Source organism: Protopterus annectens, chromosome 2.part2, assembly GCF_019279795.1.
Source record: "Protopterus annectens isolate FY-2018-M chromosome 2.part2, PAN1.0, whole genome shotgun sequence".
NCBI classification, from domain to species: domain Eukaryota; kingdom Metazoa; phylum Chordata; order Ceratodontiformes; family Protopteridae; genus Protopterus; species Protopterus annectens.
In genome coordinates this window covers 32,614,545-32,629,578 of record NC_056730.1, presented here as the reverse complement: position 1 = coordinate 32,629,578, position 15,034 = coordinate 32,614,545, and the positions used below count along the sequence as shown (strand labels likewise).

Sequence of the window (15,034 nt, the reverse complement as noted above, 5' to 3'; positions counted from 1 at the left end):
GGACTACCTTCATCCAGGACAACTAATGGTAAAGACGGACAACACAGTTATGTGGTACATAAACAAGCAGGGGGGGTACACATTCTTACCCCCTCTGCAGACTAGCCATGGCATTGTGGAACACGGCCTTGAACTATCAAGTACAACTACAAGCTCAATTCCTGCCAGGAAAGCTGAATATTTTGGCAGACAAACTAAGCAGAAATCCCATGGACCCACACAAATGGAAACTGGAACCACGGATTTTCAACATGTTGACACGCAAATGGGGGAGCCCAGACATAGATCTTTTTGCCTCACCCCAGAACAACCAGTTGGACAAATTTTGCACAAGCACTCCTCACAAAAAAGCCTAGAAAGTGGATGCTCTGTCCTTCAGCTGGGAAAACCTGTCACTCTATGCCTTTCCCCCTCTGCCTCTACTCTCCAAGGTTCTACTAAAAGTCAAACAGGACAAACCAAAAATGATTTTGATTGCTCCAGACTGGCCTTGCCAACACTGGTACCCACTCCTACGCAGTCTGTCACAAATTTCTCCATGGCACCTGCCTCAGACACCTTCCTTACTGTCTCAGCAGAACAACGAAATTCTGCACCCTCAGCTCCAAACTTTGAATCTTGCAGCTTGGCTGATCATTTAAATCCCCCCTTAGCATCGCTCAGCAAACCTGTGATGGATGTCATTTTGGAAGTGAGAAGACCTAGTACTAGAAAATCTTGTGCTGGAAAATGGAAAAGATTCTGTGCCTCAAACAGATGCCCTATGCTCAAATGCTCAAAGAGGATTACCGGCCTCAAACAGATGCCCTACGCAGACCATCTCAAAAAACTCCAGCTTTACTCCGTCGCATATCACCTACACAGAGGTGATCTCTGCCTAACATACAAAGCTATGTCAAACCCAGAGCTATTGGACATGGTCCACTTAAAGAAATCCCAATCCCTCCAATCTACACGCTCTAGGGACCAAAACTTTGTCACCACAATAAACAGAACATGCTGGAGGGATAGATTCCTGTCCCAGAGACTTTCCATACTCTGGAATAAACTACCTATCTATATCAAACAAAGCTCCTCATTAGCACTCTTCAAGAAAAATCTTGATGATTGGATGGGAAATAGGAAATTCACCCCAGGGATCACCTCTGTGGCTCTGCTCGACAGTGGCACAGGAAAATTATTTTCTTGGGTGGCAAAAGCCAGGGTACCTTTTTGGCTGGGCTTGTATAGACCCCAGGGCCGATAGCCTAGTACCTACCTATGAACCTATGCCTGGAATCAATCTCAAGGAATAAGCACAGCAGTGCCCAATTTACCTCAGATTTTGCAATACTTAACTGAGATGCTTCACAAGGGCCTGTCTTTCTCTTCCATAAAAATCCATGCCTCAGCTATTTCAGCTCATTACAACACAGAACCTCCCCTCTTCTCTCACCCTCTGCTAAAGCAGTACCTCAGAGGGGCCAAAAACTTGAGACCACCCAGGAGAGCTCCAACCCCTTCCTGGGACCTTAACTTTGTATTGGAGAAACTCACTCTCCCTCCTTTTGAGCCAGCTGCTACTGCAGATTTAAAATTTCTTTCCTGGAAAACAGCCTTCCTTTTAGCAATCACCTCAGCTAGAAGGATTACTGAATTACAGGCCCTTATGGCAGTGGAGCCTTTCATCATTTTTCATGCGGACAGGGTGTCACTCAGGACCAACCCATCCTTCATGCCCAAGGTGGTATCCAGTGTGACTCTTAATCAGTCCATTCATTTGCCAGCTTTCTTTCCCAATCCACAGAACAAGGGGGAGCGGATTCTGCATTAATTGGATGTACACAGACAACTTAGATTTTACTTGGACAGGACTAAATCTCGAAGAAAGTCCAAACAACTGCTGGTAGCATTTGCTGCAGGGGCTGAGGGAAAGGCTATTTCAAAACAAACCATTTCCAAATGGATAAGCCATTGTATTCGGTTCTGCTATAAGCACCATTGAAAACCTATCCCCCAGGGGATCAGATCCCATTCCACCAGGACTGCATCTACTTCTACAGCCTTTCTCAGAGGTGTTCCTACCAATGGTATCCTAGAAGCTGATACCTGGAGTTCAGTTCATACTTTCACCAAACTTTATCATTTACCAATTTTCTCTAAATCCAGAGCTGGCTTTGCCACTGCTGTTTTGCAGGGCCATATAGCCGGTCCTAATGCTGTATACATCCATCCTCCCAACCATAGCTTTGGGAATGTACCCAAATGTAATGACTGCAACAGTGAAACACAAAGAACATAGTACAGTTGTGTACACTTACCATAAATGTAGATGTTCGAGTGTATTCACTGTTGCAGTCCTGGTTACCCACCCTCCAGCCCCCTGTTCTTTCTCTTACTATGCATCTACTTTCTTTTACTACACTTAAAAGCCTTTTTGGTGTATTTGCTTTTGTTTGGAGGCATATTTTTGTGTTTTAAATTCATATATATATATATTTTGCTCCCCATTTGGGGGGCACCTGACATCTTGGGCAAGAAAAACTGATGTAATGGCGTTGGCTGCATGTTTTATACCCCTGACAACCTGACATCATGGAAGAAGGGACAGCAATCGATGCAGGCCCAAGACTTTGTTAATCAGGCCGACTGAGGGCAACTTGCCAGCAGATTACCTAAACGTAATGACTGCAACAGTGAATACACTCGAACATCTACATTTATGTAAGTGTACACATCTGTACTTTCTGTACATACCTTCACCAAGCATTACCACTTGCCAATTTTTTCTAAATCCAAAGCTGGCTTTGCCACTGCAGTATTGCAGGGCCTTATAGCTGGTCCTAATGCTATCTAATTACCTCCTCCCATTCTTAGCTTTGGGAATCTACCCAAATGTGATGACTGCAACAGTGAAACATGAAGAACATAGTACAGTTGTGTATAGTTACCATAAATGTAGATGTTCGAGTGTATTCACTGTTGCAGTCCTGGTTACCCTCCCTCCAGCCCCCTGACTTCTATTGACTATACCTCTATTCTTGTTGTACTATGTTTAAAGCTTTTTGGTGTATTTGCTTTTTTGTTGGAGGGTGTAACCTTGTATATAATTGCTTCCCATTATGGGGGCACCTGACATCTGGGGCAAGAAAAACTGATGTAATGGCATCGGCTGCATGCTTTATACTCCTGACTACCGGACGTCATGGAAGATGAAACAGCAGCCAACACAGGACCTAAGACTTTGATAATCAGGCCAACTGAGGGCTACTGCAAGCAGATAACCCAAATGTGATGACTGCAACAGTGAATACACTCGAACATCTACATTTATGGTAAGTGTACACAACTGTACTTTCTGTACACACCTTCACCAAGCATTACCACTTGCCTATCTTTTCCAGATCCAGGGCAGGATTTGCTACAGCAGTCTTTCAAGGCCTACTAGCCAGCCCTAACTCTTCTTGACTGCCTCCACCCGCCCTCAGCTTTGGGAATCAACCCAAGTGTGATGACTGCAACAGTGAAACACGAAGAACATAGTACAGTTGTGTACACTTATCATAAATGTAGATGTTCGATGTCTTCACTGTTTCCCTCCGTCCAGCCCCCTGGTTTTCTCTCTCTCTCTTTATCTCTCTTCACTATGGCTATTCCTAATGGTATTCATATTTACTTTTTACTGGTGGTGTTTTCCCCACCATATACTAGCTCCCTATTTGGGGGCTCCTGACATTTGGGGCAAGAAAAACTGATGTAATGGTGCAGGCTTATACCCCTGACAACCTGACGTCATGGAAAAAGTGACAGCATCCGATGCAGAAATACTAAGTCTCTGGTGTTCGAGCCAACTGAGGCTACCTGCAAACAGATAACCCAAGTGTGATGACTGCAACAGTGAATACACTTGAACATCTACATTTATGCTAAGTGTACACAACTGTACTTTCCTTTTAATACAGGGTTTGAGTCCCTCAGCTCTCCTTTGTCTACTATGTGACCTTGAGCAAGTTACTTAGCCGACATTATTCCTGGGTTACCCCTAAAAAAGGGATTTTTATGTCTGTTGGGCCTACCTGGTTAGCAAATGTGTGGTGTTATTATTTTTTATGAATCATTTAATATAATTTATTAAGAACCTTCTGCAAGAAGAGATACCTGTTTAAAGTACTTTTGGAATAGATTGAGTTGAAAATTAATATTCTAAGAATTTAACAGAAAACAAAATGATATACAAGTGGCGTGTTTGAAAGCAGTTCCAGTATAGAACTATGTGAAGGGGACATTAAATTCAAAAGCATCCTAAAGTTATAGCTACTGTAAGGAGCAAAGGGAAAATAAGTGCCAGTGCATCTTTAGCACCTACCTAAGCTTTCACCAGCTCATGCTAGATGTGACTTAAGCTTGACATCTCATTTGGGTGATGGCAGCTGTACATTGCAGCACCCTCCCACCACTGACTGTACTGCAGTACTGCTACATAAATTCAGTCACCAGGTGAGAGTTTAGATACCGTTATGAATCTTCTTCTTATGGCATGCTAATGAGGTGAGTTAACATTGAGGCACTGTCTTTATTTAGTGGAGGCTGGCTTGTTAGGATGATTGCATTAGTAAAGAACCATTTGTTGTTATGTATTCTTGAGCTAATGTGTTGAAACATTTATTTGTTTTTTTAGATATTTATTCATTTATTTAGGATTTGATAACCGGGTAATTGGGCTGGTTTATTGACCCTTTTTAGCCACAAGCCAGGTTCATGTGGAACATTCAACTTGATCAATAAAACTGTTGAAGTGACATATAATTATGCAGTCTCAAATGTAAAATATATTTACAGTAATATTACTTTGGATATATGCTAAGGGATGCCTGACACATTCAGAATATATATACATATTTCACATGACACCATGATTAAAGGAGGTTTGCAAATGTCTTTCTAGAGATGTGTATGTAGTTAGTTAGATTACATATAAAATGTTTTTCAGCTGAGTTGTATGCCTGTGGGATTATGTAATGCATCACTTGTGTTTAAAGTTTTAGTTATGTACAAAGAGAATTGCTTGTGGTAAAAGGAGTTCCAAAAATTCTTTCTTTGGGTATGCTCGGATACTGTGAATATTCTGTCCAAGCTTGAGACTGTTGATTCATTGGAATATATATCAATATAATTGCTGGGTTTGTCAGTTGTGCACAGAAGCCACAGTTCAGGGATTGTTATTGTGAAAACAAAGCCTTGGTATCCTGGATGCATTTTATAACTGGAGCTTATGTATTTGTCTCAGTAAACTGGATTACGATGTTCAACATGCATTATTTTCAATATCCAGAAAATAGTCTAGAAAAGCAAACTGATATGCTGAAAAAGTGAAATGTCCTGCATGTACCCTTTTGTACTGTTTAATATTCAGTGCTTCATTTTCCATAGAAACGAGAACAGGTAAAGGAAGACGAAGAAAGGAAAAGCAAATGGGTCAGCCAGGAGAGACAGAAGACACTGGATCGACTCCGTACATTTAAACAAGTGAGTGAGGTTATTAATACTGTTTCATGGATCCTGGATTCGCTGCTGTGCATTTAGCACACTGGGCAACGAGTGCCTTTCAGCACTTCTTTCTGTAGCAGGTACGGATTTTATGGGATTGGGTTGCTAGCCCGTGGCCCAACCCTCCTCAGAGAGTGCACCAGACACTCGCATACACACACACCTAAGGCCAATTTAGAGTGTCCAATCCACCTACTGCATGTCTTTGGAATGTGGAAGGAAACCGGAGCACCCGGAGGAAACCCATAAGAATGCAGGGAGGGCATGCAGACTCCACACAGAAGGTACCCCAGCCGAGGTTTGAACTGGAGAACCTCTTGCTGTGACGTGACAGCGCTAACCACTACACCCATTGCACCATACATTAATACTGTTTAATTACTTCTTATTCTTTCTGGCTAATGGTACAAATGATTTACTCTGGAAGCTTTCAGTTTTCTTCATCCTCCTACTTTTCATGTGTCTACCAGTGGCTCCATGGTAAATTGCATGGGTACCAGGATATGGCATATGGCATATCTGCCACTCATGGTTGTGAGGCAACCTTTTGCTTCACACTGCAAGTTTTAGTGGAGGACTGATAGCTGCTGCTGTAACTACAGAGGGCATCCTGTAACCACTTAATGTTCACTCAAGAAAAGGAGTGTTATCCCATGTTTTCCTCCAGTGTAAATGTTGCTTAGTTGAACTTTGCCAATGAAGTAGCTGTGTACTATCTGAGATCATGTTTTATGAAGCTTTTTTTATCATTTTTGATTGTGTGTTCGTAAAGAAATGGCTATCCCATAAGAAATTGACAGTAGTGATTCTGACATTGAATTGCTTAATCTTGGCATCATTTTTGAGTTTGTGTGCATAATGAAATTGCTGCCTCTCGAAAAATTTCCAGCAGTAATCTCAACATTGAATTGCTTAGGTAACCACGTTCAGCAAGTGTGAAATGTCATAATACACTGGTACTAAACAAAGACTGACCATAATTATATACAGCCTTGCATACCAGATCATATTGCTGCAATTTTTTGTTCATTGGAAGCACTTTTTTCACTCTTTCAAATAAGTGTAGGGTTGCCACCTTTCATGGTGACTAAAACCAGAGTAAAGCCACACACCCCACGTCAACAGTAACCCCGCCCATCCCGCCCCCTCTCCCACCCACATCCCACCCATTGTGTGATGTCACAATGAGATCACCCGGTGGGGAATGCCCTCTTTTTCCGTTCCTGCTGCGTGCTTTCGGCTGATTTACTATGCTTTTCTGTAAAAAAGCATAGTAAATCAGCCGATTTACAAACTCTGATAGTCTGTTTCCTTTTTGAAACAGGATACCGGAGTTTGTACAGTGTTTTCCGGACTACAGGAGCATCAGTTTGATTTCCGGATAGTCCGAAAAAAAACAGAGGGGTGGCAACCCTAAATAAGTGTAATGCCACTCATGTTTTTAACTGTGTATTCTGTTTTCCTTCTGGCATTAAATGGTATGGAAAGCACATATTTCTGACTATGGCTGTAGTGTTACTTTAGCAGAATTAAATTCCTGATGCCACTGATTTTGATGTTGAAACTCAACAGTCTTTCTTTGAAGGCCCTCTGTGATGGGTTATCTGTTATAATGTCCTCTTCTGATCTCCCCTGCTGTGAGCATTTCTGAAGTTTTCTGCCTCCCAAGCTGAGGAGTATTCTAGCATCACCTGTTGATACATAGCTTGTTGTCACTGCTGCTGCTACTAGGAATGTGCACTTCAGATTTCTTTTCTGTCAGACACACAGTTTGATGTCCTCCCTTAGATCACTGTTGCAGTATTCCAAACTGTTGGATTATCTCACCAGATAACCTGGACATCTAGTCAGGATACCAAAGCCAAAACCTTCCTTAGAGCCATGCATCTGATGTATGACCTAAGCCCATGGGTGGAAGGGTACATATGCAGACTTACGAGTGCAGATCCTCAGACTGTCTTGCTGTCAGTCCAAATGCAAGTCCGGCACCCGTCAGTCTGTTTTACGCATGGTCATTGGTACTGTTGGCCTTCACTGGTTCAGATAAGGCCCCCATTGGGCATCCTACCTTTGTTTTTCTCAGTTATATTGCTCCGTTAAATATAAGCTAGCAGGGGAAAGTGCAGTTGCACTAGGCAAATTCTGTACAAGGATCCCACTCCCAGTGTTTTTTTCTGTCTAGGTGTAAAGCACAACTACAGAAATTGTACGCTCTGTCTGTCCTTTGCTTCAAAGACCCTAAGAACTTGACCTTCATCTTTTAATTCCTACTTGGAAACTCAGAGCCTTAACTACCTCGCCCAAGCAAAGATGGAAGACCCTTATACCCCTGATATCCCGCCTCTTCTAAAGAAAAAGTATATGAGGTCAAGATTGATGTCATGACTGCCTCTTTGATACGCCGCCCCTTCTAGATAAAAGTATATGAGGCCAAGACTAATATCATGACTGCCTATTCAGCTCAGAGGTATCCTCAGAGGTATAGGAACCCGTAGTGCATCCAAACCCTTTTCAGACTTCCACTACAGCAACCCCATCTAAGGCCAGTATGGCATCTGAGGTTCAGACATCTAACTGAAGCTACTGATAATGATGAGAAGGGGGAACCCTGCTTAATAATTTCCGAAGAACTGAAAGATGTACTGCATTTCCTCATTAGAGAAGAAATTCCTGGATCGCACATCAAGGCTTATCCGGGGTCGGAGCCTCAGCATCAAGTCAAAGTGGATGTCACACCTAGAAAAATAAAACAAAAAAAAATTAAACACTTCTTGTGAAGATGAAGAGAATGAATCAGACCCAGATGATGAGCACTCTTTGGCCTATTCATCTCAAATCCATTCACCTGGTCAAGTGGCTTTGGATGATGAAGATTCCCTCTCACCTTACTCCCCTATTGAAGAACCTTCATTTGGGGAAATTATTGATGTTCATCGTGTTACTCTGCTGCAGTCATCACACTTGGGTTATCCTGTCCAGAGTCAGCCTGAATTCCAAAGTCTTGGTCCAGCGTCTGTTGCTGTCGCTTCTTCCCTGACGTCAGTACGCCAGGGGTATATAAGAGGCATCTGACACCATTTTCTTCAGTCTTTCTTGCCGCGCGGTGCCCGAAGCAGAAGCAGTTCGCAAGTGCCAGTCGGCCGACTCCTGAGATTTTCAAATCGAATTTCAGTCCGAAGTCTTCAAAGCTAAGTACCCCGTTGGGGAACCTTTTCTTGCCTCAGTCCGATGTCAGAAAAAGTTAATTGCATTTCTTGTGGGAAGCAAATACTTCATAAGGACTTTCATTCTTATTGTATACCTTGCCTAGGCCCAGACCACAACGTCACTGGTTGTCAGTTTTGTGCTAGGTTCAATAAGCGAACTATAAAGCGACGCTTTGATTTCGCACGACACTACTTTGGTAGGAAATTTAATTACACTATGCCGTCGGAACAACCGACTACCGGCGTGCATAAAAAATGCAAAGATAAAGACAGGCAGCCTAGATTCAAGCCAGACTCCGAGGCCTCGGCTGGGCTGGTCCCCGGTTCTACAGTTTTCAGTGAGGCGCCTATGCAGCCCCTGGCGACCGCAGAATTGCAACCCCAGACCGCTTCAAATTCTCAAGCAGAGAGTTCTAGGCCGACGCAGCCATTTTCTTTAGGCCCTACCGACGACATTTGTAGAAGGAGAAGCCGGTGCTGTGGAAACACCTTCGATTTCAGAAGGTGTCTTCAGACCGACTACTCTCACCATAAAATCTTATGCTAAGCTTAAGACTCCTCTAAAACCAAAAAAGACTGCACATCAGTCTTCAGTTCAAGGCCCCATGCCTAAGAAACAGATGCTTAAAATGGCTGAAGATTTGATTTCTTTAATCAGGGGTTCCCAACCCCCCCCCCCCAGACAAAAGGTCTAGACAGCAGGAGGATTATGCTTCCTCTGATCAAGTGTCTATTTCTTCAGGCTCCTCTGAGGAACAGGATTACTCCTTTCCCCCTTATGAAGATTCTGATGCTGAAGATTCCATTCCCTCAGCTTCTCCCCCTGAAGACTATTCCTTTGGGGAAACCTTACATACTGTGAGGGAACATTTCCACTGGGAAGGTCAGGACTACTCCGACTCAAAGAAAAGGCTCCGAGAGTTTCTTTTACTCCCCTAGCACAGACCACTTGCTATCCCTCCAGTTTTAGACATTGTGGATGATGTTTACTTAGAATCTAGTCTAAATCCAGATTCTCTGCCTCCTGCTCCAGCCAAACCAGACAGATACTATAGAGTGCCTGACTCACACAAATTCCTTTACAAAAGCCCTGTTGCTGACCCAGAGACAATCTCCCAGGGTCCCAAAGGGGCTAAGGCTTCTATGGCTATAAATCCTGTACCCTCTGAAAGGGACTCCAGAGCACTAGATAGGTGGGGGAAGAAGGTTTACACCTCAGCTACTCTAGCTATGAGAGCACTAAATTGTCAATTTCACATGCTGAAATACCAGCAATTCCTAATGTCTCAAATAAAACAACAAATGAGCACGCTTCCTCACCAGTCTGAATTCAAGGAAATGCAGGATCTGTTGCATGCAGCTGAACAGGTGGGCAAACATACTTTACAATGTGGATTTGATTCCTTGGAAGCTTCCTGTAGAGCAGCTGTTACTGGGTCTGTCATACGTAGGCATGCTTGGTTAAAGGATGTTTTATTTGGAGTTAAAGCAGAAGAGATTTTAAAGAAAATGGAGGATAAGGCAAAATCTATGCAGATGGTCAAAGATTTCTTACAGGTACAACCCCCACTCTTCAGCAGAAATTGGCCAACAAAAAATTGGTCCTTTCCAGCTTCTGACAGACCACAGAGGGGTAAATACAGACGCCCAAGGGGCAGAGGTCAAGCACAAATCCCTTACAAACCTCGCCAATGGGGCACTGCAACACAGAAGGGAGGAGAAGACAGGTCCCAAACTACTAGAAGACAAAAACAATGACTTAAACCTCAAGCTGCCAAGCAAAGCTCTCTTGGCAGCTCCCTTGGGAGGAAAATTAGCACTTTTTGCAGACAACTGGCGCATCATCACAAAGGATAAATGGGTCCTAGACATTATCTCACAAGGATACAGATTCCATTTCCACACCTTGCCAAGGATAAAAGGAATGCCAAACCTGCCACAAAATCAATGGGTAGAGGCGCAGAGGCACAAAAACAAATTACAGCTCTCATGGACATGAGAGCCATTCAACTGGTACCTACACAGGAGCAAGGCCAATGATTTTACTCAAGGCTCTTTCTAGTCCCCAGAAAGGACAATGCTTGGAGACCCATTCTGGACCTTTCGATTCTAAACACCTTCTTGCAAGTACCCAAATTCAAGAGGCTAACACTACAGCAGCTTCTTCCCATGCTGGGCAAGAAAGCTTGGCTAGTAACGTTGGACCTCAAGGAGGCATACCTGCATGTCCCTGTCAGACAATATTGCAGAAAATACCTCCGTTTCATTGCAGGTTCAACCCATTACCAATTCTCTGCACTGCCCTTTGGCTTATCTACTGCGCCCAGGGTCTCCACAAAATGCCTGGCACCAGTAATTGCATACTGCAGACAAAGAGGAATTCAAATATACCCATACCTGGATGACTGCCTCATCCAAGCAGAACATTCTGTTACAACATCTGGCTTTTGTAAAACACCTTCTAAGTTGCCTAGGGTACACAGTAAACGAAAATAAATCAAACCTAGTGCCCTCACAGCATATAACATTCCTGGGTGCCAGTTTGAATACAACGGCCCAGATGGCTTATCTGACGCCAGACAAACAACTACAACTAACTCAATACTTCAAAATAATGGCAACAAAGGCCCAGCTCCCTGCAAGAAAAATTCTGCAGGCCTTAGGCTTCATGGCATCTTGCATACTACTAATACCATTTGCAAAACTGCATATGAGGAAATTACAATGGTACCTGAAAAGCGTATGGACTCAGCACAGCCACAGCTTGGAAACAATGATACCTCTCATTCCCTGCCTTCAACAGGAGTTTCTATGGTGGTCACAGGCATGTCACCTCAACAAGGGTCAGCCTTTCACCTTACCCCCAGCCAGGCAAACTATGACAACAGATGCATCCGACTATGCCTGGGGGGCACACATGGCAGGACAGTGCATTCAAGGCATATGGACTGCAGATCAAAGAAATCTGCACATCAATCAAAAAGAAATGCTAGCTGTACAGAATGCTCTGACAGCCTTCAAGGACATCTTACATCCTGGACAGCTTATAATAAAGACAGACAACACCACAGTAATGTGGTACATAAACAAGCAAGGGGGTACACACTCCTATCCTCTATGCAGGCAAGCAATGACCTTGTGGAACACAGCACTGGCTTACCAAGTTCAATTACAAGCTCAATTCCTGCCAGGAAAAAAGAACACATTGGCAGACGACCTAAGCAGGAACATCATGGATCCCCACGAGTGGAAACTGGATCCACAAGTATTCACAATGATAACTCAAAAATGGGGGCACCCAGACATAGATCTGTTTGCCAACCTCCAAAACTATCAGCTATCAAAATTTTGCACCAGGACATTTCACCATCAAGCTTGGAAAGTGGACGCACTCTCATTCAGTTGGAAAACGCTGACAGTATATGCCTTTCCTCCATTGCCCCTTCTCACAAAGGTGCTGCTGAAAGTCAGGATGGAGAGACCCCGAATGATACTCATTGCCCTAGACTGGCCACGCCAGCACTGGTACCCACTACTAAGGAACATGGCCCACGCCCCACCATGGATTTTACCACAAATTCCTCATCTGCTCACATAGCAAGACAGTCGGATTCTACACAGCCAGCTCAAAACCTTAAATTTGGCTGCATAGCAAATCACCTAAGCAACCAGCCAGCTCCTCTTTCACAAGCTGTTATGGATGTCATTCTGGAGGCCAGGAGGCCCAGCACCAGGAAAGCCTACTCAGACAAATGGAAAAGATTTTGCGCCTGGAACCAAGCTAAAGGCCAAAATACCCTTGAGCCGGACATACCTCAGATTCTACAATATTTAACTGAGATGTTACACAAAGGACTTTCTTTTTCATCTGTTAAAATCCATGCCTCAGCTATTTCAGCTCACTACAACATGGATCCTCCTTTATTTTCACATCCACTTCCAAGGCAGTACCTCAGAGGGGCCAAAAACATTAGGCCTCCCAGGACAGCACCAACACCAACTTGGGACCTCAACTTTTTTCTGGAAAAACTTACGCTGCCACCTTTTGAGCCAGCTTTCTCAGCTGATTTAAAGTTTATATCATGGAAGACTGCCCTGCTGCTAGCAATTACTTCAGCCAGAAGAGTCTCAGAGCTACAGGCACTAATGGCAGTAGATCCTTTCCTCATTTTTCATCAAGACAGAGTTTCTCTATGAGCTAACCCCGCCTTTATGCCAAAGGTGGTATCCATTGTGGCTCTAAATCAAACTATCCATTTACCCACCTTCTTCCCAAATCCACAGAACAAAGGAGAAAGACTCCTGCACTCCTTGGACATTCACAGGCAACTACATTACTACTTGGATAAAACTAAGGTTTTCAGAAAATTTAACCAGCTTTTTGTATCCTATGCTACAGCATCACAAGGAAAGGGTATCTCAAAACAGACCATTTCCAAATGGATAGGACATTGCATACGTTTTTGCTACACCCATCATGGAAAACCAGTTCCTGCTAGCATAAGGCCCCACTCCACCAGGGCAGCAGCTACATCTACAGCCTTCCTCAGTGGGGTGCCAATCAAGGATATTCTGGAAGCTGCAACTTGGAGTTCAGTACACACCTTCACCAAACACTATCACTTACCACTTTACTCTAAGTCTAGAGCTGGCTTTGCCACTGCAGTTTTGCAGGGCCTTCTAGCCTCCTCTAACCCTGTTTGACTCCACCTCCCATCCTTAGCTTTGGGATTTAACCCGTGTGTGATGACTGCAGCAGGGTAACATGATGAACATAGTACAGTTTTGTACCTACCATAAATGTCGATGTTCGAGTGTATACCCTGCTGCAGTCCATGTTACCCTCCCTCCATCCCCTCTAACCTAACTGAAACCTTTTCAATACCTTAAAATCTGATACAACCTTTGTGGTGTATTTGCTTATAGCTGGAGGGATGTTTTGTTTGTGCTAAACTTTTATTATTGGTACTATCTACTGACCACCTTTTGGGGGGGGCACCTGACATCTGGGGCAAGAAAAACTGAAGAAAATGGCGTTGGATGCCTCTTATATTCCCCTGGCGCACTGACGTCAGGGAAGAAGCGACAGCAACCGACGCCGGATCAAGACTTGACTTTGGAATTCAGGCCGACTGCGGGACTGCCTGACGACAGGATAACCCAAGTGTGATGACTGCAGCAGGGTATACACTCGAACATCTACATTTATGGTAGGTACAAAACTGTACTTTAATATGATGAAGCATTTTGAATGGGAATCAAGCCAATTTTCTGAAATTTAGCAGATATACTATAACCTCTTCGAAGTAGGCACCCCTGCTCCTGTACCTCCTATTCTGGAGGCTTTCTTAGGCAACTTTGCATCTAATTCCACTACACCAGACTCCCAGTCACCAGCACCTAAAAGACCTGACAGGCTTTTCACAGTACCTCAAGATATGAAAATTGTTTACAGAAACCCTGCAACAGGCCCCATCTGTGTTTTCCATATCGGTAGACAAGCCCATTATGTTACTGCCTGATGCCAGTGCTCTTCCTTTAGATAAAAATGGCAGGGCTGTGGAAAAATTGGGAGAAAAGGTTTATACGTCCTCCATTCTCGTCTTTAGAGCTATGAATTATCAGACTCAAATGACTAAATACTTATTGTCTGTCCTCAGCAATTTAAATTAAACTTTGTACTCTCCAGAGAAACCTGCCAGTAAACTGCAGGCTTTATCTTTGTTAGCTTAGGTTTCCCAAATAGCTAGGCACAGCATTAAATGCAGCTGTGATACAGTGGAAGCTTCCTCCAGGGCGGATGATATAGGTTCTGTGATAAAGAGGTTTTCACAGTTGCTTTCTCAGCCCGTTCCAGAAGAGATTAAGGAAGAATTCATAGACTGTCCTTTAACTCATTCTCATTCACTCTGGAGCAGCTCAGAAAAAGCTGTCTGCTTAATTCCACCATAGGAGCAACAGTGCAGCCTGAGCTCATTTTCAGAAAATCAGTTTCTAATACCATACAGAAAACAAATGTTCATAACTCTTTAAGTATAAGAGCTAGACTAAAAATGTAAATGCGAAAGTTGTTCAGCAGACACTGGCCTTTCCAACAGTGTAAATGTTGATAGTGTGCATCAAAGTCATTATTAAATATTTGGCAAAGAATGCTGATATTGTGCATATTTTTTACCTTTTTGGAAAAGCAAAGCACAATATCTTTGTAAATGTACCATGCAAACCCATACAGTTTGTATTTAATTTGTATGAATCTGAGCTTAAAAACCTTAACCATTACTGTATGATGCACCTTTATGGAG

At 43.4% G+C, this 15,034-nt stretch overlaps 1 protein-coding gene across 1 annotated transcript in view; it reads left to right on the top strand.

Annotated features, from left to right (window-relative positions):
• Positions 1-15,034, top strand: part of JMY (junction mediating and regulatory protein, p53 cofactor) — a 1,751,371-nt gene that overhangs the window by 1,556,111 nt on the left and 180,226 nt on the right. The window contains exon 8 of the mRNA XM_044063717.1: positions 5,410-5,505. Within this exon, the coding sequence (XP_043919652.1) occupies positions 5,410-5,505 (96 nt within the window). The remainder of the gene's footprint in view (positions 1-5,409; positions 5,506-15,034) is intronic.